General features: G+C 43.4%; 3 protein-coding genes across 6 annotated transcripts; 2 read left to right on the forward strand and 1 right to left on the reverse strand.

Moving 5' to 3' along the window:
• Nucleotides 1-1,243: 1,243 nt before the first annotated feature.
• Nucleotides 1,244-11,184, forward strand: LOC115784251 (tryptase-like). Its single transcript, XM_030735409.1, has 6 exons — nt 1,244-1,292; nt 6,459-6,479; nt 7,113-7,275; nt 7,361-7,629; nt 8,029-8,171; nt 10,912-11,184. The coding sequence occupies exons 1-6, from the start codon at nt 1,244-1,246 to the stop codon at nt 11,182-11,184; spliced, it is 918 nt and encodes a 305-aa protein (XP_030591269.1).
• Nucleotides 11,185-14,771: 3,587 nt separating this feature from the next.
• On the forward strand, nt 14,772-20,159 carry jmjd8 (jumonji domain containing 8). Its single transcript, XM_030736542.1, has 10 exons — nt 14,772-14,797; nt 15,724-15,925; nt 17,117-17,212; nt 17,372-17,420; nt 17,518-17,614; nt 17,696-17,764; nt 18,424-18,543; nt 18,669-18,736; nt 19,065-19,199; nt 19,437-20,159. The coding sequence occupies exons 2-10, from the start codon at nt 15,825-15,827 to the stop codon at nt 19,515-19,517; spliced, it is 816 nt and encodes a 271-aa protein (XP_030592402.1). The 5' UTR covers nt 14,772-14,797; nt 15,724-15,824; the 3' UTR covers nt 19,518-20,159.
• Nucleotides 20,160-20,237: 78 nt separating this feature from the next.
• Nucleotides 20,238-25,212, reverse strand: LOC115785088 (STIP1 homology and U box-containing protein 1-like). Of its 4 annotated transcripts, none has more exons than XM_030736547.1 (9): nt 25,027-25,212; nt 24,579-24,616; nt 24,285-24,495; nt 23,368-23,566; nt 22,412-22,577; nt 22,220-22,307; nt 22,058-22,114; nt 21,837-21,953; nt 20,238-21,597 (listed from the first exon to the last, which is right to left on the reverse strand). In XM_030736547.1, the coding sequence occupies exons 3-9, from the start codon at nt 24,402-24,404 to the stop codon at nt 21,472-21,474; spliced, it is 873 nt and encodes a 290-aa protein (XP_030592407.1). In that variant the 5' UTR covers nt 24,405-24,495; nt 24,579-24,616; nt 25,027-25,212; the 3' UTR covers nt 20,238-21,471. The 4 variants fall into 4 exon arrangements, with proteins under 4 accessions (XP_030592407.1, XP_030592406.1, XP_030592404.1 ...); XM_030736546.1 differs by having other exon boundaries at nt 24,279-24,495; XM_030736544.1 differs by having other exon boundaries at nt 25,072-25,197.
• Between the last annotated feature and the right edge of the window lie 1,158 nt (nt 25,213-26,370).

Below are 26,370 nucleotides of genomic sequence, written 5' to 3' on the forward strand. Positions count from 1 at the left end.
TGAGGGAGCACTTTAATTTACAGCATCATTATCAGGGGGTGATCCTGAGAACACAACTTTCCCTAATGATTCATTTCTTGTCATCTTCCTCATAAAATAGTTAACCAGTGGACTCATTAATAGCTGCAATTAAACTGTTGCCACGCCTCTTCTGACTTGAAGAAATTACATAATCAATATTACAATTTTCATTAAAATTCTATAAGTATCTCAGAGGGAGGTCCAGAGCACACTTTGATTAAAAGATTTCCTTCATGAGTTATTTTAAAGGGTGTAGCAGCAATTCTGTCTTTTTCTTCAGTTCCAGTATTAAAATCTCCACATATGATTATATCATAACTACGGTGGATATAATAATTGATTAAGAGCAAACCTCTCCATCAAATTCGACAGATGTGGGATCATTTCTGTACTTTATGAGAGAGTTTATGCTGTAAAGATGCAGATTAAAGTCGTTAACACCCACATCGTTTCTAATCTGCTGTTCCTCAAACTCATGTCTGGAGATTTTATGGCTAATTGGAATTTTTAAAATGTAAACTGAAACATTTTAAGCACAAAACAAATTTATGGTGTAATTAATGAAAAGAATAATGGGCGACCCATACAGTATGAGCATGTGAGTGATGATGAGACCCTCAAATTATCAGAAATGTTTATGATGAAATTAAACCATATAGTTGATCTGGGTGGGTTGGAGCAGCTGTGTGGTGGAGATGTTACGGGACTACAAAGAAATGCCCGATGACCCACTGTGAGGATGAAATGTTGCGACATTTGCTTTTATCGAACAGCAGAGATAAGCTGCAGAATGCTTTAAGTGGGCGTTGATGTTGATATTAATGTGAGAGCTGTGATGGTTTGTTTAAGATAAAAAATGGTAGATAATAAAAGATTATTTTGGTTGATCATGTGCATAATAAAGACCACATTTGGAAATCGAGAGAAAAAACTGTCATTGAGGAAAGAATAAGCGGCGACGCTGTTTTTAGAAACATTGTTGCTGATCTGAGGAGGAGGAAAACTATTGGACAGACAGTCCTCTCCTCTGAACCTTTTAAAGTGTTGTATTGATTGATATGTGTTGTGTATTTCCTGTGATGCAAGTATTTATATACTTGCCAAATGATCTGAATAAAGGCTTTCATAAAAATAAAAAAAATGCAGACGGTCACGCCTTCATGTTTCATAGACTCCTTCCTGCTGGTTGGAGTTCAGAGACACTCTTACAGACTCTGTGGAGATGGAGCTGTTTCCATGTGGAGTCCTGCTGTTGGTCTTAGCGCTTACAGGTGAGTCTCACCTGAGAATTCATCCCATGATCTGATTTATTTCTTTAAATGATGATGAAAAGAAATGTGACATCAGACGAACATTAAAATCTGGGATTAAATCTGTTAATTTCATCTTTTGTCCTCTTTTATCATGAAAATCCAGAGCAGCCAGTTTGACTCAGTGTTTCACTCAGAGACCTGAGCTGAGCCGTTCTGCTGCTTTTTCTACCGAACATTTAACACAACAAATTTACAATAAATAGATGAAGAAATGAAAACAGAATATAAACAGCCAAGAAAATACCTGTGACAGTTTGTTGTAGCTTCTATATGCTTAAATCTTAAAGATTTTTATACTGCCTCATGCTTTTTCTTTAAATTCAGTTTTACTTCATGAAGAATGAAAGCCTGAGAGCAATTAAGCTGTTCAAAAGTATGAAATATATCAAATTTGCTCCACTTTGACCAACAAAATTAAGAATCCAACTCCCGTGTTAAAACTTTACATCAGAAATGAACATGTTTACATCCTGATACAGAAACCTTTGGTCTGTGCAGCTCATTTCCTCCTTCAGGTTTTATAAAGGCCAAAGGTTATGGGTGTGGCTGCTGCAGCTGTTCACCTCAGTGAGCTGGTTTGTTAAACTCTGGGAATTTGTGTCCGTGTGACAGTTCATGAATCAGCTCCTAACACATCCTAACACGTTCCCTGCCGGGTTCAGAAGGTCGGGATTGTTTTGGACTTGGGGACTGAATGTGTTTTATATGACATGCATATTTTTTTTTTATCCCTGATTATTTTATATTTTTAACTTCAAACTGCAGAGTTTACCAGCCAATGTGTGGTTATGGTTTAGATAAACTCTGACAGAAAAATCAGAGGTTGGTGTGTTTGTGCTCCTCTACCCCACCTGCCTCCTTACATGGACAGTTTAATATGGTAACAACAGCCCTGTGTTGGTCCACAGAGGGCTTAATAAGAAGTAAAACATGCAACAGGTGCCCTCAGTCATGGGCACAATAGCAGCAGCTCAGACAGGACCAGTTCTAACCTCATTTAGAAAAAGCATGTAAAGTGATTGCATTAAAAAAAGAAGTGAGAGTTGCTCGTGTGACAGACAGACAGGCCCCACTCTCCTAAAACACTCGCATGTACAGTCAGGTGCAGTAAACCAAGGGAAATGCTTCAAAGTCCAGTTCTATGCATGTGAGGGCAGGGTGAGCTAACCTCTCTTTGCTATAACACATGAGGGCTGAGAGCAGCTTTAGTCTGCAGGAGGTGGCACTGTTTATTTATTTTAACTAACCTTTATTTAACCAGGAAGTTCCTTCAGATTAACATCTTTTTTTCAAGGGAGACCTGGCCAAGAAGACACACCATTACAATGTTACGAATTAAAATAAACTATAACACCAAAACACCTGAACAGAAAAAAAGTAGAGCCAAAATAATACAATAAAAGGTCCAGCTTATGAATTGTAGTTACACCTTTCAGTGACAGAAATCTTTAGGAGAGCTCTGATCTCAGTTTTAATGTGGTCTGAACATTGTTCTTAGACCAAGGTGCAAAATAAGAGAATGCTGTTCTGCCAGATTCGGAAACAAAATCTTGGATCCTCTGAAGAGAAGCCAAGTAGATGACTGTGAATCATAGCAGCTATTTGAAGGTATTAAGAATTTACACAGTTAAGAAGGAAGGTTACCCAAAATAGCTTTGTACATAAAAATATACCAGTGCAGATGTCTCTTTAAACTTGATGAAGACCAAGAAACCAAATTATAAAGTACACAGTGATGTGTACTGCACAACTAATTTGATATAAAGCATAAAGAACTATGATAAACTGAATCTAAACAACAAAATGAAGAGGAGGTACCATGCATATAGATAATGCCACCATAATCAAGAACACTGTAGCTTGTTCATGTTTCTTCTAACTGATAAATTAAAACGGGCTCTATTTCGATAATAAAAATATAACCTTTAGCTTTTTCGTGTTCAGTATGTACTCCAAGGAAAGTCTGTCATCCAACCAAATACCCAAATATTTGTAGAGGCATACTCTTTCAATAATACACAATCATACCTGCAGCTGCTGAAAGGCAATTTGTAGCTCCTCAACAGCTTGTTTCCAAGTATGGTGTCATCTGCATAAAGGCGCACTTAAGGTGTAGAGATATTCTTTCCTATATTATTAAGAAAAATAATAAATAAAACAGGATCTAAAATAGAGCTTTGAGGGACTTTTAAAATCTTCAGGAAATCTGACCTACATCCATCTGTACAAATGCAGTCCTGAACCACCCTACAGCCCCTTCACTCTGCAGCTCATGGTCAACAGAATCATATGCCTTTGATAAATCAACAAACAGAGCAGCACAATGCTGCTTCCTGTCCAAGGCATTAATAATATCATTTGTTACCCACACAGCTGCTCATACCATGACCCGACCTAAAACCAGACATACACGTAAGTTGCTTTACTGATTTTAGGGATAATATTAGTCCGGAGACTGTAACGTTGGGTTGTGTTCAGTGGTGGAGAGGAGGGAGCAGACATAATCAGCAGACAGTCAAAAACTCACAACCACACTGGTACTGGGAACTCCAGTGTTTGTCCTTCAGTAAACACACTCTTCACCAACCTCACAAGGCCTGGTTGAACAGCTGCGGTATCATCAAACATGAAATAAGCAGTGTTCATACAACCCGTAACATTACTGTGAGTTGGGGAGATAAAGATATCCGTCATAGTCCATACGTACTTCTTCACAACGTTTCTCCCACACTCTGTACAGAGGAGCGGTGGCGCATACTTGTGACATCACTAACAATAACTTAGGCTGTCTTAAAGAGATATCACACAATTACAATTGTTACAAGACTCAGATTAAAAATATAAGTAATACGCTCAGCAATAAAATCAGCTGCAAGCTTTCAAAGATAGGGATTAAAATGATCAGATCCAGATGAATTCTTTGGATTGATGGACTTTAAGCTTTATGGATTGCCATAATAGAAATACATTGATCCCTTATACCCCTATAAGGGATCAATGTATTTCTATTATGGCAAAAGACATAGAGATAAATTTAGAACACTGAGACTACTGCATTTGCTTTAAATACAAAGCTAGTTGACATAAAATGTTCATTAAAATGCCCAACAAGATTAGCTTTATTCTTAATTTCAGCTGAATTAATTAATATATGCTCAGGTAGAACTGCAGTAGAATTACAACATGATATTGAGGTTGGTTGAGGTAGCTCTTTAGTAGTATTGTGATTTGGATTTTCTGGTCAAGGTTGTGCATTTATTTCTGAGAGCTCTATAAAAAGTCCAGTCAGCAGGGACTTTATGGACGTAGCCTTGACCCAGGAAGCGTTCCTTTCCCTGATCAGATTAGAGAGTTCTACTCTGGACCCTGGATAACCATGTGTTCATCACATATAGACATAAAAGAATTATTAAAGTGCTCCAATGAATACGCAACATTTAGATTAGATTAGATTAGATTAGATTAGATTAGATTAGATTAGATTAGATTAGATCAGATTAGATTGGATTAGATTAGAATTATTGTCACTGCATATGTCACAAGTAACAACAAAATGCAGATTGCAACTAACCAGAAGTTCTTGAGCAGCGCCTCAGTGCAATAAAACTTCAGTAAGGAGACAGCTGTGGGGAAAAAGCTTTTTCCTGACCCTGGTGGTTTCTGTCCGGAGGCTCCTGTAGTGCCTTCCGGAGGTCAGGGGGGTGAACAGTCCTTTTGCTAGCTGGGAGGAAATCATGTATTACAATAAATCTGTCAATATCACTGTTATATAAATCATATAAAAATACTTTTACCTTTTAAAACATAACAAAGTCTAAACTTGGGTAATTTTAAATTTCTCACACAGGCAATAGCACACTGAGGTCATTATAAAACACCGCAGTGAATATTTGTGGGGTGCATTAGATCTAGTAATGTGGATTATTTATATTAGGCTTTGTAGAAACACTGATAAACTGTGTAAGATTTAGCGAATAACCTAGTTAACCAATCCCAGTTTAAGGGACATGAAGTTGAATGGATCAGTGCTGCACCTGCAGTGATGTGGACGCTGCAGCGGTCTGTCATGGTAAAAAAAGAGCTGAGTGTGAAAGAGAAGCTGTCGATCTACATCCCTACCCTCACCTAGGGTCATGAGCTTTGGGTAGTGACTGAAAGAATGAGATCGCATATATAAGCAGCAGAAATGAGCTTCCTCTGAATGATGGCTGGCCTCCTAGAAATAGGGTGAGGAGTGCAGTCATTTGGGAGGAGCTCAAAGTAGAGCTGCTGCTTCTCCACATCGAAAGGAGCCAGTTGAGGTGGCTCAGGCATCTGACTAGGATGCCTCCTGGGTGCCTTTTCGGTGAGGTGTTCCGGGCATGTCCTACCACAAGGAGGCCCCGGGGCAGACCCAGGACAACCTGGAGAGATTATATCTCTCGGCTGGCCTGGGAATACCTTGGGGTCCCCAGTATGAGCTGGAGGAGGTGGCTGGGGAGAGGGCGGTCTGGGCTTCTCTGCTTAGGTTGCTGCCCCTCTGACCCGGCCCCGGATAAGCAGAAGAAAATAGATGGATGGCTGGATAAAGTTGAATGTGTTTTTGTGAATTTACAGTAGTCCAGTTGCCAAGTCGTTGTACCTCTAAAGTTACATTAAGGTACTTTATTTTCTGAGACTGTAGTCTTTAAAGGTAAAACTAGCCAAACAGGGCAAAAACAATGCCCCACACAGGAAAACTGCCTCCTCCTGTGAACTTTGTTTTTGTCTCAGACTGAAGAGGAATATTTAGTATTACAGAAACTAATGCATTGTAGTACCTGACACCAAAGGACAGCATGTATACTGTGTTCATACCTGCCATTGATACCACCAAATGAGGTTCCAGAGCACGATGATACCGCCGTCATAATCAGGGTTTGGCTCAATATCAGACCCTCGTTTTCCTCTCTACACTACAGGCTGTCATCGTGTATCTTAGATTAACCTCCTTCAGCCATCAAGGCCTCATAAACAGAGCAAAATAAAGTCTTTTGTTTGGCTTCATGCCACAAACTCCAGCCTCACCTGGAAACTCTGACATCATGCTAATAACAACAGGTCTGCTCAGTTCTAACCAATCATGTGTCTCTGTCTCTCCAACAGGAAGTGAAGCACAGCTTGATGGTGAGTGCTGCTGATTCATTCATTCATATAATGCAGCTGATTCAGCATTTTTTCCATGTTAATGATGCTTCTGTTTCTGTCAGAGAGGGTGACTGATACACACTCAGATCTGTTTCATTAATAATGTGCAGCATCATTTAGCTCCCATCAGCTAAGCTGCAGCTTTAACTCGGTACATGTAGTAAGCTGTGTTAGACCAACACTTTTATTATTAACTTTATTTAAACAGGAAGTCTCACTGACATGAAACCTCTTTTATAACGGAGACCTGAACAAGGAGCAGCCGCACAAACTCAAACCAGGAAAAAACAGGAAGTTCTTACTCGAGTCTGCTTTGAACGGTGGCGCCTTTGTCAGCATGTTTTTAGGCTGTTTACAATATGAAGAGCCTACAGACTGCTGTGTTTTTAATTAGATAGATATACAGTGAGGAAATTACCTAAAGGTGTTCCTGAAATTTGGGTTTATGGGAATGGGCAGAAGGATGAGGACAGTTCTTGAGCTTGTTTAGTTTATGTTCTGACTGCAGCATCATCTGCTCTGAAGCTGCTGTCCTGCTTTTAATGAAGATAAACAGAAGCTCTGAAGAGCCCAGAGTCATGTTACTGTATGCATGTGTGTGTTTGCCTCCAGTTTGCGGCGTTGCTCCGCTCAACAACAGGATCGTAGGAGGTCAGACGGCTCCTGAAGGGGCGTGGCCCTGGCAGACCAGTCTGCACACTTATGGAAGACACTTCTGTGGAGGCTCCCTGATCAACGACCAGTGGGTCCTGACTGCTGCCCACTGTTTCCCGAGGTGAGCTCTCATCCTGTCACATGACCCACCCTCTTCACCTCTGTGAACCAAAGCATTAACCGTCACTACTTTCTGGTTTTCTCAGCACCAGCACATTAGGATTGACTGTTTACCTTGGACGCCACTCACAGCAAGACTTCAATATTAACGAGGTTTCCAGACCAGTGTCCAAAATAATCAAACATCCAAACTATAACTCATTCACTGATGACAACGACATAACACTGCTGCAGTTGTCCTCAACTGTTAATTTCACCGACTACATCAGACCCGTGTGCCTGGCGGCGCAGGGCAGCAACTTCCCTGCTAGGACAAACGTTTGGGTCACCGGCTGGGGAGATATCCAGAGCGGCGGTGAGAATTAGAGCAGTGACAGCTCAGAATTATTAACTTCTTTGTTATAACCTGATTATAACTATACTCAGCTCCAGAAAATAGTGTTTCTAGGTCTCTGACTGACTTTGAAGGACAGTTCTGTAATTGATACATTTTTAAGAGAAACTTCAAAGCAGCTAAAACAGCATCAAAGAGCAACTTTAACAAAGTGACTGAATCAGTGCACTCAGGCTGAGAGTTAGTTTATGGGTGCTTTAATCTACCAGTGCTTGTCCCACAGTAGTACTACAAAAGATCAATATCCAGTCACACTGGAGATAAACCCTGTGTGAACTTCCAGTACTGTGGATATGAAGCAGTTTCTTCACAGCTGGTGGATTCAGACCTAAATGCTGAGATCTCTGTTTTCTTTCCTAGCCCCCCTTCCACCCCCTCAGAATCTGCAGGAGGTGAAGATTCCCATCGTGTCCAACAGTGACTGTAACATCTCCTACAGTGGCACCATCACAAGCAACATGATCTGTGCCGGCCTGACTGGAGGAGGAAAGGACTCCTGCCAGGTGAGTCTGAGTCCATCAGTCTGGAATCCTGATTCAAAGCACCAATCAAAATGCTTCATGATCAAAACAGCAGACAGTAAAAACTTTGAAGGATCTACATGAAACATACATTTGTTTACACTTCTTCCTCATTATATTGATTCACTGAACTTGATTGAGTTTATGTGTCCAAATATTTTCACTATACTGAAAAAGCCATCCCTCGGAGGAAGCTTGTTTCTGCCGCTTGTATTTGCGATCTTATTCTTTCGGGCACTATCCAAAGTTCGTGACCATAGGTGAGGGTAGGGATGCAGATTGACCGGTAAATCAACAATTTCGCTTTCATGCTCAGCTCCTTCTTTACCACGACAGACCGCATCACTGCAGATGCAGCCCCAATCCATCTGTCAATCTCCCTTTCCCTTCTACCATCACCCGTGAACAAGACCCCGAGCTACCTAAACTCCTCCACATGGCTTTAGACCTAGAGGTGCTAATTCTCATGCCAGCCGCTTCACACTCAGCTACGAACCATTCCACTGTGAGCTGGAGGCCACTATCTGATGAAGCCAACGGGACCACATCATCCGCAAAGAGCAGAGACGAGATTCTGAGGCCACTAAGGCGGAAGCCTGCTGCGACTTGGCTATGCTTAGAAATCGTTGACAAAGGGCAGCCGTGGCAAAGTCCAAAACCCACAGGAAACGAGTCCCACTTATTGTTGGCAGCTCTCACTACTCCCACAACACCTCCCACAGGATACCCCAAGGAACGCGGTCAAATGCCTCCTTCCACCGCCTGACTATAGCCTCAGTTGAAGTCAGCAGTGCCCCACCCCCACTATAAACCACATGAGTAGAGCACTGCTTTCCCCTTCTGAGTCGCCTAACAGTTTGCCAGAATCGCTTCGAGGCTGCCCGAAAGTCTTTTCCATAGCCTCACCGAACTCCTCCCACACTCGAGTTTTTGCTTCGGCCACTGCCCGAGCTGCATTACGCTTGGCCTGCTGGTACCTGTCAGCTGCCTCCGGATTCCCACAGGCCAACAATAAGACTCGCTCTTCAGCTTGATGGCTCCCTTCACCTCTGGTGACCACCATCTGGTTTAGGGATTACCACCACAACAGGCACCAACCACCTTGCAGTCGCAGCTCTGAGCAGCAGCCTCAACAATGGAGGTGCAGTACATGGTACATTCGGACTCAGTGTCCTCAGCCTCCCTCAGATGCTGTTGAAGTTCTGCTGAGGTGGGAGTTGAAGATCCCATGGACTGGGGCCTCTGTCAGGCATTCCCAGCTCGCCCTCACTATACGTTTAGATGCACCAGGTCTGTCCAGCATCCTCCCCCGCCACCTGATCCAGCTCTCCACCAGGTGGTGATCAGTTGACAGCTAAGCTCCTCTCTTCAACTGAGTGTCCAGATTATACGGCCTCAGATCTGATAATATGATTACAAAATCAATCATCGACCTGCGACCTAGGGTGTCCTGGTGCCACATGTACTTATGTTCAAACATGGTGTTCGATATGGACAAACTGTGGTTTGTACAGAAGTCCAATAACAAAACACCATTCAGGTTCAGATCAGGCAGGCCGTTCTTCCCAATCACACCCCTCCAGGTCTCACTGTCATTATCCACGCCAGCATTGAAATCTCTCAGTAGGACAATGGAGTCTGTGGACGGAGCACCCTGACTCAATGACTCCAAGAAGGGTGGGTACTCTGAACTGTCATTTGGTGCATAAGCGCAAACAACAGGCAGGACCCGTTCCCTGACCCAAAGGTGCAGGGAAACAACCCTCTCGTCCACTGATGAAAACTCCTAACTTCATATCGGCATTAGCACTTTACATATGATTAGGCAGCATTAGCAATTTATAGCCAACACTGACCTGTGTAATCTTTTTCGAATAAAATTTTCATGGAAATACATCACTTTCTCTTGTATTTTGATTAAAGTGATGATTTAAGATTGGGGAGGCCCCGAGAGATTTTCTGGTTTTTAAGTAGACCGCAGCACTTTTGACTTTGGGAATGAATGCTCTATATAATCAGACCTGAGGAGTCGCCCTCTGGTGGACATCAGAAACAATGTCTGTTTTCTAACCCACTTGGCAAAAACTCATTAAAAAGATGAGGAAACTGATTTTTGGCAGGCGGCTAACCCACGCTGAGATTTGGTTTTAAAAGTTAAAGCTTGTTGAAAAGACGTCCCTTTGGGTCTAAATTTGGTTCTAAGGTGAAGGAACATCTTTTCTCCTCCTCCTCAGTACTTTGACTGTCCACAAGTTTGTATGTATGCTCACCTCCTAACACAATGTGAGACCACAGCAGGATTTACATTTAAATATATATATATATATATATATATATATATATATATATATATATATATATATATATAGATAGATAGATAGATAGATAGATAGATAGATAGATAGATAGATAGATAGATAGATAGATAGATAGATAGATACATAGATAGAAATGAACACACACAGTTGGGTAATACCTATCAGACTACCAGGAGCTGTTGTGTGGCTGTCTGATGAACCAAATCCAACCGTTGGCAGTTTTGTGCCTTTTAGAAACCTGAGTAACAGGAAATCTCTCTGCGGTTAAACATAGAGGCATAAAAAGAAGATCAAAGTCTCTGTGAAAGTTAATGACTGACCAACAGGTTTAGCCCAGAATAAAACATCCATGGATGTCTTTGTGTGTTCATGCTTGCTGTAACCATCATGTCTGTCGTGTGCAGGGCGACTCTGGAGGCCCGATGGTGAGTAAAAACAGCTCTATTTGGGTCCAGGCTGGAGTCGTGAGCTTTGGGGAAGGCTGCGCTCAGCCCAATTTTCCAGGAGTCTATGCCCGAGTATCGGAGTACCAGTCCTGGATCAGCAGCCAAATCCCGACCAACCAGCCGGGCTTCGTCACCTTTGTAGCCTCCTCCTCCAGTTCAGCCACAAGAGCGTCTCTCTTCATCTCGCTCTCAGTTCCTCTGCTGCTCTCCATCCTGCCCGCCCTCTCTTAGGAGGTTTAATGAATCTCAGTGTGGTTTAGCTGAATGCAGCAGCTTCAGACAGCATCACTGGGAAAACTGTATCATACTTATTTTCATCTTAAAAAATGTAAAACTTCTCCACTTTGCTGTTTTATTAACTGTACAGAGAACTGTTGAAGGACAGCTGGAATGTTTGGCTTTATTGATGTTTTTAAAGTCACAAAAATAGAACACATTGATTTTAAATTGATTAGCTCAAATATTAACTGACCAATTGTTCTTGCAATAAATGAAAGAACCATTAAAAAGGTTGAATAATTGAATTAAAAACAACACCGTATGATAGAAAACATTAAAATTACCAGGTATCAAAGCAGTAAATGTACACAAACATTAACATTTGTTTTCCTGAATATGTTCGGCTGCAGCATTGGTACAAAAAGTTGAATTTAGCTTTAAGCTTCAAATGATCATTTTACAATTTAAAGACAGAATACAGAAAAATATCAATTATAAAACCCTTCATTTAAAAATGTATGATTTTATTAAAAATGTCAGATTTTTTAATCTTTCTCTTTAAAATGTGATATTTAACTGAACAGAACTCCACCTGAAACTCATTTAATTCAGTTTCATGTTATTTATTTGGTGCCAAATCCCAGCAGGTTCTCTCAGGAACCTTCAGGTCAAAGAGAACCTCAGAACAATGGCTGCTGTCACTGTGAAGTTTATGAACACAAATACAAAACATTTGCACTGATGATAAAATTCAGAAGTTCTGGAACCTGAACCTGAACCTGGAGTTTGGACGAAGAAACTAAAGCTAGATTTATTGACTTTATTTCCTCTTTTTAAAACCTTCATTAATTCCTTTGACTTTTAATGCCTTAAAATGTTTGAACTAGGTGCCGCTACCTGAACTGCTGTTTAACACAGAGGAGGAATATTTACAGTTATTATCATTCTCATTCTTTTAAAATGATCAGGGGCTTATGAGAAACACTTTTGATTTCCTTCTGTTTGTTTGGCATCTTAACATCTGCACAACAGTCTGGTTTTATATCTGTCCTCTATGTTAAATAAATCATATTTTCTTAACGTGTAGGATTCTGTGTGCAGTTTTTTATTACCTGTGTGTGAACAGAAGACTTGAAGTGCTCGGGTTGAACTCCACAGGATGTGACACTCACGCTGCAGTGCTTCTCTTTGGCACTCGACTAACTTCTGTTAGCTGGGAAATGGAGTCTGCTGATCAGAAACATCTACATGCAACCTGCTCCCAGCAACAAGCACAACTCCACATAAAAGCTCATCCACATATAAAGTGAATACACGACAGTGACAGTAACCAGGAAGCTGGTGATATTATGCATATGTGATATATATCGCAGACATAGACAGTATAAATGATGGACACGGTGATGTCACCCATTGAGTATTTTCACTGTTGCCATTTCCTCCGCCTCCTCGAGTGTTTTGGATTTGGCTCCTCTCTCCTGCATCTATGACCGTGACAGACTACAACTGTCGTGCTGCTGTGGTAAGTAAGACAGGATCCTAATGCAGGACTCACAAGGCAAGAACTAAATTAGACTTTATTGACAAGCATAATGCATAAGGCAGGGCTGGACAGGTGCCAGCAGTACAATGCTAAACTCACTTGAAACTTCATTATAAACATGAAAACAAGGCACACAACAGGAAAGTCAATGATGACAAGGATGCGATGAGGAACAAAGGAAAACACACAATATATACACAGAGGAATAATGAGGGAAGTGGAAACATCTGGGGAGAAGAGGTGAACAGAACACACTAGTGAGACACAGGAAGCAAAACTAAACACAAAGCACAAGGAACTGTCCAAATAAAGCAGGACGTGACCCGACATGACACAACGCAGACTTGACATGGGGAGCCTGGCACAGAGAGGGAATCTAAACACATTATTAAACAGAAACCTAAAAACACGCAGGCTTGACATGACACGGGGAAGCAGGTCCACAGAGGAAATAACAATCAAACATCAAGACTATTGAGACAAAAATCAAAACAAGTGGTACAGAAACCTTTGTTTGCAGTTACAGAGGTCACATGTTTCCTGTAGTTCTTGACCAAGTTTGCACACACTGCAGCAGGATTTTGGCCCACTCCTCCATACAGATCTTCTCCAGATCTTTCAGGTTTCAGGGCTGTCGGTGGGCAACAAAGAGTTTCAGCTCCCTCCAGAGATTTTCTATTGGGTTCAGGTCTGGAGACTGGCTCGGACACTCCAGGACCTTGAAATGCTTCTCACGGAGCCGCTCCTTATTTGCTCTGGCTGTGTTTTGGGTCATTGTCATGCTGGAAGACCCAGCTAAAGCTCTTACTGAGGGAAGGAGGTTGTTGGCCAAAATCTCGCGATACATGACTCCATCCATCCTCCCTTCCTGTCCCCTTTGCAGAAATGCACCCCAAAGTATGATATTTCTGCCCCCATGCTTCACAGTTGGGACGGTGTTCTTGGGGTTGTACTCATCTTTCTTCTTCCTCCAAACACAGCGAGTGGAGTTGATACCAAAAAGCTCTATTTTGGTCTCATCTGGCCACAGGACCTTCTCCCATGCCTCCTCTGGATCATTAAGATGGTCATTGGCGAGCTTCAAACACGCCTGCACATATGCTGGAGGACCTTGCGTGCCCTGCAGGATTTTAATCCATGACAGCATAGTGTGTTACTAACGGTCATCTTTGAGACTGTGGTCCCAGCTCTCTTCAGGTCATTGACCAGGTCCCCTCGTGCAGTTCTGGGCTGATTCCTGACCTTTCTCAGAATCATTCTTACCCTACAAGGTGAGTTCAAACAGGTGCAATTAATACAGGTAATTAGTGCAGAATAGGAGGGCTTCCTAGAGAAAAACTAACAGGTCTGTGAGATCCAGAATTCTTGCTGGTTGGTAGGTGATCAAATACTTATTTCATTTATTTCTGGATTTTTTTAGCTTGTGTCTGTCACAGTTGAAGTGTACCTACAATAAAAATTTCAGACCTCTCCATTCTTTGTAAGTGGGAAAACTTGCGATATCAGCAGCGTATCAAATACTTATTTTCCCACTGTAGCTGAGTACAAACTAAGACAGCGATCCTCAAATCCAGGCCTCGAGGTCCGGTGTCCTGCAGCTTTTAGATGTGTCCCTGATCCAACACACCTGAATCAAATGGCTGAATTACCTCCTCAGTATGCAGTCAAGCTCTCCAGAGTCCTGATAATGACTTCTATATGTGATTCAGGTGTGTTGAAGCCATAGGCGTAGGAACCGGGGGGGTGTCCTCACCAATATTGGAGACAGGCACATTTGTCCCACCTCAGAGTATTTACGGACCTGTCAGGTTTCCAATATGTGTCCCCCCCAATAGTAAACTCATTCCTACGCCCTTGGTTGAAGCAGAGACACATCTAAAAGGTGCAGGACACCGGACCTCGAGGCCTGGATTTGAGGATCCCTGAACTAAAACTTCTGGGCCGTGAAGACAGGGTCCTGGCAGCAAGTGCCGAAAGCTCTTGGGACTCCCGGATAACATAAATTCGGGAGTTTTGCAGTACAAGGCACAAACTCGGGCCGCAGGAGAGAGTCAACTCCTCGCAGTGGTTACCACTGTTGAGGTGGGTCTTTGCATCATCAGGTTTGCTCAGGCTGCCTAGATTAAATCACCAGCTGCAAGTGGTGTGATACCTGAGACTCACAAGGAAGTTAAAAAACACCCGTGGGCCTGCACATGTCTAAAGTGTTTGGCCAAAATTTTAAATATGTGTATATAACTATATTTAGTACATGGATGTAATCATTTTCTGCTCTAAATGTTGCTTTCAGAGTAGAATTCATTTATAGGTGTGAATGTTGTAAATGGAGAAGGACGTTAGGAGAAGAGAGCCACTGCAGGCGGTCAGGTCATGGTTAAAAGCTAACTTTGAAAAGTGTAAAAGGCTTAAAATTGGACCATCTGCAGAAATTGAAATAAAAAGATAATTCGTGTGAGTGGGACAAAGCCCCTGTCAAATTAGTTGAGCTAACAAAATAATACTACGTGACTTTAATTAGAGGTAAAGTTGATAAAAGTTGATAGCTTAAAAGAAATGAGTAGGAATAAATTAGACAGCTGGATGAATAATTATCCAACCCGCCTGCCACAGCAGTTATATGACATTATCAGACAGACAGTCCTCTCACCTGGAACCTTTTTAAGATAAGTCATGTATTGATTGATATGTATTGATCGATATGTATTGTGTACTTCCTGTGATGTAAGTAAGGGGTTGTTAACTTCACGAGCTGATAACTGTGACTAAGCTACCATTGTGGAAGGGCTATCAAACCAAAATATCATCTACAAACATGTATCTTTTCAAAAAAATTTTTTATTACAAATAAAATTAAAATGTAATCGATTAATTTTAAAAGTTGGGGGTGGGGGGGGGGGGGGGGGGGGGGGTGGGTGCACAGAAGAGGGATAGGAGCTCAAATGTTCCATGTACCATGAACGCAGCACCGGACAGATTAATGTGGTGCTTTCTGATTGGTTATCTTCCAGGAAGTCCTGGAAGAGTCAGCGCGTACTTGGAGAGCTATTGAAGAGAAACAGGCTGATGTTTTACTCTGAGCTCAGTCCAACTGCACAGCGGACATTTGTGAATGGAGAACAGGGCTGTGCGGCTGCTGTTTATCTGCCTCCTCACCGCAGTGACGGCGCAGCAGGAGGAGGTGCGGGAGGTGCGGGAGGATGGAGGAGGGTGGTGAGTCACACACCTGGGTCAAACTTCGCCTTCGTGAGGTTTGAAACGTCTCCGATCAGACTGACTGAAGCTCACAGCAAACCTGCTCATTTAACATGAGGAGGGAGTTCACTGAAGTGAGCCGCAGTTTCTGCTGCTTTATGGTCACGCATGCTGACGTCATCAGAGAAACGTGCGTTCAGAGAAACGCCTCATGTAGCAGTTTGTTGCTGTTAGCAGCTGATTCCTCTGTCAGATATTTGATTCTTCTTATTATTTAATAAAGTATGTTGCAGAAAAAAATCCGCCTGATATTTTCCAAAGCTCAGTTTTAACTGCCTGCAGCCCCTCAGCAGAGGTCAAAGGTGGAGATTTAATTTAAAAACGTCATTTTACCCTTTAAAGGTGAACTCTGCATGCAGATGAGTGAATATTTTAACCCTCTAGAAGCTGCAAACAAATTCATGATGCAGCACTTTCCTGCAGTTCCTCTGCCGTCCAGCAGAGGCGCCACAGTGAGTCACTGCCCATAGACTCCCATGTTTACAGCCTGATACAGAAACTGCTTTGGTCTCTGTGGGTAATTTACCCCTTCATAACAGCTGTACGAGGGGAGGATGTTTCTATAACTCACCTCTTTAAATAAAGTTTGTATTATTAGGGGCGTGGCCTCTCTGACTGACAGGTGGATGGTGACACAGGCGGCTGTAGCTTCTAGCTGTCTGCTCGGCTTCACTTCAGCTAACTGGATTTCCTGAACTGGACCTCTGGACCGTGTTTTGCTCATTGAAGGACAGGCTTTTTTGTTTCTATTTTTTTACCTCCATATAATTAATTGCATTTTTATTAATAGCTCCTCCTGCAGGAAGTCACCTGCAGCTGAAGTCTGAGACTGTGGAGCTGCCCACTGGGCTCAGTCCTCAGTGCTTTCATAATATGAATATTTGTTATAGCATAAGCTGGAGTTTCAGCAGCTAAGTCAGAAAATGTCAGATTCACTAAAAACCCCATTAGAATTTGAATAATCTGCTGCATCAACGTCCAACTTTAAGCTGATGTTTTGAACTGCTTTGGAAGCTCCTCAGCTCAAACCGAGGAGCAGATGTTTGTGTGTGTGTGTGTGTCATCAATGATGTGGGAATGTGAGAAATGTGTAAAGCTCCTCCACAGGTGAGCTCCGCCCTCACCTGTGCGCCCCCCCTCTGTGCTCAGGTTCTCCCCCTCAGACCTCCGGTTACAGGATGAAGGTCGCTGCAACATCGACGTGCTGGACGGCTCGTCGCTCTCATACGAGCGCTTCATGGAGAGGTTCGTAACGCCAGCATGAATAATTTCACAGTGAGCAGCAGCTTCAGGTGCTCAGAGTGCTGGAGGTGTCTGAATGTCCTCCACAGGCACAAACACCACCTCAGACTCTGACATCACAGTTTCCTGTTTCCTGATCACATGTTTTTCCTGCGCCTGCAGATACGCGTTCAGCAGACCGGTCATCATCAGAGGCCTCACCGACAACACCGTACGTATTAAAACATTAAATCAGAAATAATGTGTAAGCATCACTGAACTGAAGCATGTATGCAGGCTGGTACTCACAGCTGTCTGTTTGGTTTTAGAAATTCAGGCTCCTGTGCTCCAAGTCGAGCTTGCTGACAGAGTACGGCTCCCGCAGAGTGAGGCTCAGCACGGCCAACACCTACTCCTATAGGAAAGGTACGCCCCTCACCTGTCCTGCCCTCACAGACCCACCTGTTTCATTCCCGCTGCTGACCCTCTGTGGTCCATCTGTTCCAGTGGACGTCCCCTTCCAGGAGTACGTGGACGTGTTTCTGAGGCCTCAGTCTGCCGACGCCCTCGGCAGCGGTGAGTCTGATGCCGGGGTCGGTCCTTCAGCCGCGGTGACGTTAGACCGTGGAAACACACCGAGCAGAAGAGGAAGCTCTGAGGGCACTGATTTAGTTTTATTTAATTTAATTTTGTTAAATGTAATTTAGTGTGTGTGGCTTAAAAAATTATCATGAATTTTATTATTTTTGTTTTTCATTTGTTTTTTAATCTCTTCTCAATTTTATATATATATTTTTCTTTTAGTTTTTTTTTCAATTTTTAAAAATGTAATTAGTACAAACATTTTTTCATTTTATTTATGTATTTTTTAAGTCTCTGCTGGTCACTTTGCTTTTTATTATTCTTATTTTATTAAAATGTTTAATTATTTTAGATTTTTGTTTTTTTTAAATTGCTCATTTTTATTATACATTTTTTCCTCTATTTACTTTTTTTTTAGTTTGAATTTTCTGTCAGTGGCTTTTTTTAGTTTTGTTTCTATTTTAGCTTTTATACATTTTATTTATTTAATGATTCTGACTCGTGCACGCCATCTGTTGCTCTTTATTGATGTTTTTAATTATTTTAAATATTTCAGTTATGTTTCATTTCTTTGTTTCCTTCTTTTGGGAGTTGTTGCTGTGATTTTTATGCGATTTGTGTGATTTTAATGGATCTGTGTGACCTTCCTGCAGACACGCTGTATTTTTTTGGGGACAATAACTTCACTGAGTGGCGGCGCCTCTTCGAGCAGTACGAGCCGCCGCCGTACGTCCTGCCGCGCACCAGCGGAGCGTACAGCTTCGGCATCGCAGGTCAGAGGGCAGCGGCTCAGAGGCAGCAGTCTCTGTTTATTCCAGCTAAACAATAATTTAACAGCTTCTATGAAACAATCTGAGAAGCCTCAAAACTGAAGCTCACTCTTCTCCTTCTTCTTCAGGTGCTGGAACAGGAGTCCCCTTCCACTGGCACGGTCCCGGTTACTCCGAGGTCATCTATGGAAGGAAGGTAGACTGTTTCTGTTAGCTGACTTATTAACTCTGGGTACTCAGACTGAAGTGGAGAGGCTCCGAGTCGGGTTAAAGGGGAGCTCTGTGGACATGTGGCGCCCTCTGCTGGATCTCAGCTGAAGCACAGCAGTAACTGGATGGATGATGTGTTGTTGCAGTGTGAACAGATGCTCCGTGTGCAGGGCAGACTGAGCGTGTCGGAGGGCTCAGAATAAACCGCCTCACGCTGTGAAACTTCAGGCTTTACGAGAGAAACTGAAACTAAATCAAAGGTTTCCTGACAGACGGCTGCGTTCCTGCTAACCTCTGACCTGTCCCTCACACAGCGCTGGTTCCTCTTCCCGCCCGACCAGGAGCCTCACTTCCACCCGAACCGCACCACCCTGTCCTGGATCACAGAAACCTACCCCTACCTGCCGGAGGGCGAGGCTCCGCTGGAGTGCACCATCAGACCTGGAGAGGTAACACCACCCGCCCCACAGCAGAGAGCAAAGACACCACCTGGAGCAGGGTCAGTTAGCTAAACGCAGCAGCAGAAACTCGTGTTCATGGATAAAAACCAAAGTTTTCCCCTCCTCGTGGTTCTGAAGGGAGATTCCAGCTTTAAGTTTGAATTTTCTTTCAGTCATGACTCCGATCGTTACAGGTAAATCTGAATGAATGTAAAAGCAGCATTAACTGTCGTGTTTCTCCATCAGGTGCTGTATTTCCCTGACCGCTGGTGGCACGCCACCCTCAACCTGGACACCAGCGTTTTCATCTCCACCTTCCTGGGCTGAGCTCCGGCTCCCGGAGACTTTTCCTTCTGTTGCAGGATGACACAAAGAAAAACACTCATAGAGGGACTCAACCACAAATAACTTTTATTTCAGGGCAACAGACTTGAATATATTTCTTATCTGGAGGGATGCATGTGTAATTTCACAGACCAGCAGGGAATATTAGACTGGAACCATGAATTCCAGTTATAGCGCTGATCATCATGCAGTGTTTCACTCTGCAGAGGCTGCATTCAGCTCTACGATCAGGACAGTTTTTAACGTTAAAGTAGATAAAAACATCGTTTTTTAAAGGGAAGCGCCTCATTTCTGTGTGACGGACTCGGGAAAATTTTCCTCCTAAATCCTAAGGATGGGACAGGTTAGCGCTCCACCCTCATGCCCAAATATGGTCACGACTGGAAACAAAGTCAACATGGATGCAGCCAGAACGCCAATACAGAGGCTTCAAAATACAGAGAACAGTGGGTGGAGTCAGTGGCTACATCCATCTTTTATTTACAGTTTTAGAGCTGCTGCCTGATTTTTAATGTGTTCATTTTATTTATTCATGTAGAATCTTTTTGACACTTGATCCCTGCAGGTCTCTGTTCATCTGAAGTATTTTTGAAGTAACAGAATTAATAAATATAACAAAGTTAAGCTGAAGAGTGAAGTTTGTTTCTGGACCGTCACTGAGAGACGAGCAGAGAAAAAGAGGCTGAACTGGAAAAAAACATGAAGATTTTTTATTTTTATTGAACATTTTCAAACATGAGCAGGTTGATAATTCCGGGTTTATCTGCAGGTACTGGACCTGTAACATCTGCTCGAGCAGAAACTATGACACACAAACGCAGTGAAGCTGAAACAGGCCGAGTACGAAATATTAAGCAACATGTAAAATCACATCTGAGGCGTCCTGACTGGAGTCTGGAAAACTGAACACGGAAAAAGTTCAAAATCAGAATCTGAACAAACGTGCAGATAAAAAAAAAAAAAAAAAAATCGATGTTTCCATCTGCAGGCACGTTTTCAGTCAGCAAACATTTAAACCTGAAGGGGCCGGAGCGACGACGCAGGTTCAACATCCAGGAAAATCACCAGGCTTTAGAGCGGGGATGGGGGGGGGGCAAACCTGCATGGGGTCACTGTCCACGTCGAGTCCAGTTTCACCTGAAGTGAGCTGGAGCGGTAAAACCACTCTGAGAGGGCGTCCTCTGACAGGTGGACCACATCAGCTCCTTGGATCGAAGCTCTCCTACACTGTGGGAAAGTCCAAACTCAAGGCAAAAGCAGGAATGGTGACACCTTTTCCAGAGATCTGATTGGCCAGTAAGCGATGATTTCATACTCGATCTCTTTACTCAAACATGAACCTCGGCTCCTGTAACGATTGTTTTGCGGTGCGATTGTAGTCGTGTGATTCTCGGGGTTTTTGTTTCCAGCCTGAGTTTTAAAGCAGACGCACTCGATTTTACTCAGTAAACTGAAAACATCTGCTTCCTGTTTAAACTGAACACATTCAGCTCATTTCTCAGACTCGAGAGCAGCTGTGCACAAGTCACAGTTTAAAATAATCTCATACTGGCCCCGGGGCAGCCCCTCAGCTCATCCTTTCCCAGCTGTCTTAGCTCCTCCCCCTTTAGGCCATGGTTTTTGTGATTGGCTGGCCCTGGCCGAGATGACCATATTAGGGACATTCTCTATGACATCATACAGACCCAAGAGTGGAAAAAATAAGATGCAGTGAGAGTTTAGAGCAGTCTGAGTGTTTGGCTCGTTACTGCACACACACTGAGCTCATTATTAGAAACTCTGCTGTAGAATATGAACATCCACGGCTGGAACAGGAAACACGTGACAGGAAATACGGAGACGCTGACACAACAGCCGTCACAGAGTCTCCACCTTACAACACAACCCCCCCCCCCCCGTGACTTATTTTAAATAAAGCTGAACTGAACACGCTGGCTCAGTAGTCCTCCACCCATCCATTCTCCAAAATAAAAGCGTCAATGACTTCCTTCATGGCCAGGTTTGGGATGAGCTGATCTTGGGTCAGTGGCGTGCGGGTCACCGGGTCAAAATGGCCGACTCTCTGTAAGAACAGAGCAAATGTGTTTTCAGAGCTGGCGCACAAAATGATACAGAAGCATCAGATTTCATTTCTGCTGCAGCTCAGTGAGTCTGAGCTGAGGTGGGCGTAGGTGGGCGTGTGGAGGCGTCCCTCCGTGCTAACCTCTGACCTCAGAAACACTGTTTTCATTCGGCGCTCTTTGAATGTTCAAATTACGACCTGAAGAGTTTTTCACGCCCAGTCGGTCGGGGCAGCTTTACCTGCAGGTGCTCCTCGATGTCTTTGCGGTCGTAGGTGATGCCGCTGGGCGTGATGCACGGTTCCCTCATCAGCTCAAAGCTGATCTTTCCACACAGGAAGTCTGGAATCTCACGCTTCTGTCAGACAACACAAAAACAGTCTCACTGCTTCTAAACCTGCTCTGTGTCCGTGTAAGGACCGAGGAAAACTCTGGCTGGAGTTCAGTTTGGAGAACACTCACCTTCCTCTTTTCATCCACCTGGCAGAACAGCTCCTCCAGGTCCGACAGGTATTTGTCCTGAGGAAAGACAAATGGGCTGAATGAGTCCCTGAGATGTTCTCCTCTCAGGACAATGCTGACATCACTGGAGAACTTCCAGATACTTTCACAATAAAAGCCTACGTGTTTGGTGTGGATCTCGTTGAGACGCTGTTGGACTCTGCTGTCGTCCGACTTGTCCTCTTGCTTCTGCCTGCAGCGCTCCAGCTCCCTGAGGATCAGACCACAGACACACGTTACTCCAGGAGCTGAGAACAGTTAGGAAATCTGCTCTGGAGTGAGCGAATGCCTCGACGGCTCCCGCTCGAGCCCTGCCTCTTTTTCTCCCCGAGGATGAGTCTGGTGAGGTAGGCTTGCAGCTCGCTCTCCTGGTTGATCCTCCTCTCCTCCATGCTGTTCCAGCGCTTCTTCTTCGCGATGCGCAGAGCGCTGGGAATGTCGTCTCCGAAGTTCAGCCGCTGCTCTTTTGCCAGATTATAAGCTGTTTACGGAAATAAAGAGTGTCTCAGTTTTTGGCCTCTTTATTCAGTCACACAGGAGGAAAAATGAACGATGATGCTCATTTACTGAAAGCTGGACCACTTTTTATTATTACTTTTATTATTAGGCTGTTCCTGTCCGCCTAAAGACCTCCAACTGTCCATCTGTGCGTCCATCTTCCCCTCAGCTAACTGGAGTCCCTGAACTGGACCTCTGCACCGTGTTTGTGCTGTTGGAGCCTTTTGGAGTGTTTTTAATGCAACTATCTGACCAATAATATGGCTGCTGTGGCTTCATTGGACTAACAGAGCATCCAAGAAGGCGGAGCTCCAGTTTTGGTGACATTATAGGATTTTATTAAGATATTACTGAGCACTAATCAGCAGGTATGAGTCTAAGTTACCAACATGGTGGCAGCCATGCCTCAAAATGCAGAGTTTAGAACCAAATGGGAGCTATAGCCATCTTTTATATACAGTCTGTTTTTTAATGCTATTTTTTGTTGTAAGTGTGATACAGCGGGGGTGCTCAAACGCTGCAGAGCAAAAATCTTAGAGGAACACTTTTATAATCTTACAGATTTCACTGGTTGGAGCTCAAACACGCCTGTTATCAAGTATCTGATTCCTGCAGCTGTTTCTGTTACTTTTCCAGCCTTTTGTTGTCCCGTCATCAAATTCAAAATGACATCCAAAATGGTCTCTGACTATATAAATGCACAGTTTTATGATTTCGCGTTGACACCCTTTGCATATATCCTGAGCTGATACAGGACCGTTTTAAATATGTACCTTTCTGCAGGTTGCCGATGGCCTCGTCATAGTTTTCCATCTCCAGGTGACACTGACCCATGAAGAAGTGAGCTTTGACCGACTGGCTGTCGAGCTCCAGAGCCTGTCTGCAGTCCGCCAGAGCTTTGTCGTACTGCTGCAGCTTCACGTAGCACAGCGCTCTGTTGGTGTAGTACGCTGGGACGGAGGGGCTGTGGCCCTGCAGGGAAAGGACACAACAATACACTGAGGAGGCAGCACTAATCACACTTTTCCTAACAGCTGTAAACAGAGTTCAGCGCTCCCTGAGGGCGGGAAAAGTGTTTTTAGGCCACAGGAATGAAAGTGTCAGCTCCCACCAAAATATTTCATCAGTCAGAAAAATCCAGTCAGTCACAAAAACGCAGCCAAGATATCGTCTGCAGTCTGTGTTTCCATCTCTGCGAATCATTCTCTCACATGCATCACCGTGCCCGGTGCCGATGTGGCTGAGATTATCTGATTGGCTGCAGGGGTCACATGAGTCAGAAATCCTCTGAAGTCTTTCCAGGTGTTCGAGTCCTCCTGGCTGAGTACCGCCCTGTTTCTGTGAGCGTCTCCCAGCATGCTTCACTCCTGATGTTTGACTGACAGTGAGCAGCTTCTACCAGGTCTAAGAAATAAATGTCTTTATCCAGCAAGTAGGAAGCACCCACAGAAGCTAGATAACACTTTAAGGCCACTTCCCTCCTGTTCTCACCTCCTCACACTAGTTTACTCGTCTTCGATCTGAATATTAATGAATAATGAGACAAAGCCTCGTGAGTTTTCAGACTTCCTGGGATATAATCTTTCATTCTCATGGCCCTGAATGGAAAGAGCTGATCTGGGAGGAGAAGAAAACAAAACTAAACAGTTTAATAAGAAAAGTGGACAGGCTGCCATCACCAGACCCTTACTATGGCTTTGCTGTAGCAGGCTGCAGCCTCCAGGTACTTGCGGTTCAGGAAGAGCCGGTTTCCCTGCTCCTTCAGCTCCTGAGCCGACACCGAGGCATCCTTCTCCGGACTTTCGGACATTTGGTCCCCCGAGCTGGCTGCACCGCCAGCGGCTGCTGCCTCGCTTTGCTTCCCTATCCTGACGCTCAGATCCAGCAGGAGGAGCAGGGAGCTGGAAGAGCAAGATCCAGAGGAGAGTCAGGGTGGGAGGAGCAGACTTCATACCTGTGGAGGGGGCGGCGGGGTTCCCCTTACCTGAGATGGAGCTGGATCCTAATGAACAGCAACCTGTCCTGATTGGATGATGAGATCAGACATTTATTTAACAATAATGATATTATTGATAAGCTGCAACAACACTGCATCTTTAACTTAACTACAGTACAAAGGTAAACATGAAGACTTATAACGCTGTCATATTGTTTTGTGCGCACAGTTTAGTTCTTGTTGTGCATCAGACACTGAGAACCTGAGTGACCCGTTTGGCTCCGAGCTCTCACCGCCCCGCAGCAGGAAAGGCTAACGTGAGCTAACCTTAGCATGCTAACGCGCTCCTTCCCAGATTCTTCACATTTTTGTCTCCATCGGCGCCGTTTAACTAACACTGAGCCTGCAAAGCTAATCAGCGCGACACAAAGCGCTTTATCAGCCTGCGCAGTTCACCGTAACAGATGCGACACACACCGCTAGCTAATACCCGTACCTGCCCGCTACCGCTGCACACCTGAGGCCGCCGTCTGAATCCCACCTGCTCGGCCTCGGCTCGGACTTCCTCTGTTACAGACAAACGAGCAGCTGGATATAAAATCACACGAAGGTGAAACCACAGGTAGACGCCGTCCCGATGCGCTGCAGCCGACAGATGTTTAGAGTTGGATCGTGACGTAAAACGCGTCATCACGCGCGGAAGTGGGTTTTAGGACAGAACTCCCCTTAAATTATTCAGGTTTTTAATATTTCTCCACTCTCAAAGGAATATAAGTACCATAATGGTACATAACAAACATAATTATTACAAACTCAGTTTTTCTTTAGTTTATTCGGTTCATCCTGGCAGAACACTTAAAAAATATAACTCGGTATAAGAAATTCAACAATAAAGTGTAAACACTTATTTCCATTGTGGTCCCAGTTCATTATATAAATATATAAATATATAAACCAATATACGTTAAAAAGTTCACATTACCGCCACTGTGTACTGGGGGCGGGAACACCGCCAAACTTCCCCGAGAATCAGCCGGTTTTTAAGATTTCTGCATCATGAAAGTAATTCACTGATACATGTCAGTGCATTCATTAATGCAAAGGAAAAATAAAATGCTTATAACTAATTCGGCAGAGTTAAATCTATATTAAAGATGCAGGTTAAAAAGAAAAGACAAATAGTTCAGAACCAGCCCGTAAAGATTCCTGAGGGGCCGAATTAATGCATTGATAGTTGTCGGTACTTTATTAGATAAATAATAAAAATTATTTGCTAATAACGTTTTCGGCACATTTAGTTTTATGAATATAGCAATAAACAAGGGTTTAAAAGTAAAATAAAGGCATGTTAGCTAAGAGTTGGTTGCCTGAGAATCGACACATTTCCAGTGTCCTGCTGAGAGCAGCACACTCATGAACCAAAGGACTGATATTAGCATCTGTGTGTACTCAGCTGCTCTCACTCTAAATCACTGCAGTGAAGATTATTCATGCAAAAGTCTAAATTTATTTTCTTTAACGACTGCAATTTAAAAAAAAATCCCAATAATGAATAATGCAAATCTTATTTTCAAATGTTTATTTTCTTCAGTTCACCCGCATATTGTTTTAATAGTTTTTATTTACATTCATACTGCTATGCATACAATATATATAAACTTTATAATAAAGTAGCTACTGAGCGAACAGAATATGCAGTAAAGTCAACCTGAATGCCTAAAAACTGTCAGCATGATCGCAGCAGCGCCTCGTTAGTGTGACCCTGCTGTCAGAGACACGTTACTGTGAAGCATGAAGACAACTTTCAAACATTTGCATAGTTTTCATTCTATCAACACGG

This window comes from Archocentrus centrarchus, chromosome 8 (genome assembly GCF_007364275.1).
Source record: "Archocentrus centrarchus isolate MPI-CPG fArcCen1 chromosome 8, fArcCen1, whole genome shotgun sequence".
Classification (NCBI taxonomy): domain Eukaryota; kingdom Metazoa; phylum Chordata; class Actinopteri; order Cichliformes; family Cichlidae; genus Archocentrus; species Archocentrus centrarchus.

What these genes read in the sequence shown, in the direction of transcription:
- LOC115784251 (XM_030735409.1), top strand. Translation starts at nt 1,244, where the DNA reads ATGGAGCTGTTTCCATGTGGAGTCCTGCTGTTGGTCTTAGCGCTTACA. An exon ending in GTTGGTCTTAGCGCTTACAG is followed by an intron (nt 1,293 to 6,458) that starts GTGAGTCTCACC and finishes TCTCTCCAACAG; the next exon opens with GAAGTGAAGCACAGCTTGAT. An exon ending in AAGTGAAGCACAGCTTGATG is followed by an intron (nt 6,480 to 7,112) that starts GTGAGTGCTGCT and finishes GTTTGCCTCCAG; the next exon opens with TTTGCGGCGTTGCTCCGCTC.
- jmjd8 (XM_030736542.1), top strand. Translation starts at nt 15,825, where the DNA reads ATGGAGAACAGGGCTGTGCGGCTGCTGTTTATCTGCCTCCTCACCGCA. An exon ending in GTACAGCTTCGGCATCGCAG is followed by an intron (nt 18,544 to 18,668) that starts GTCAGAGGGCAG and finishes CTTCTTCTTCAG; the next exon opens with GTGCTGGAACAGGAGTCCCC. An exon ending in AGGTCATCTATGGAAGGAAG is followed by an intron (nt 18,737 to 19,064) that starts GTAGACTGTTTC and finishes TCCCTCACACAG; the next exon opens with CGCTGGTTCCTCTTCCCGCC.
- LOC115785088 (XM_030736546.1), bottom strand. Translation starts at nt 24,404, where the DNA reads ATGTCCGAAAGTCCGGAGAAGGATGCCTCGGTGTCGGCTCAGGAGCTG. An exon ending in CATCGGCAACCTGCAGAAAG is followed by an intron (nt 22,578 to 23,367) that starts GTACATATTTAA and finishes TTCCGTAAACAG; the next exon opens with CTTATAATCTGGCAAAAGAG. An exon ending in ACGAGATCCACACCAAACAC is followed by an intron (nt 22,115 to 22,219) that starts GTAGGCTTTTAT and finishes GTCTTTCCTCAG; the next exon opens with GACAAATACCTGTCGGACCT.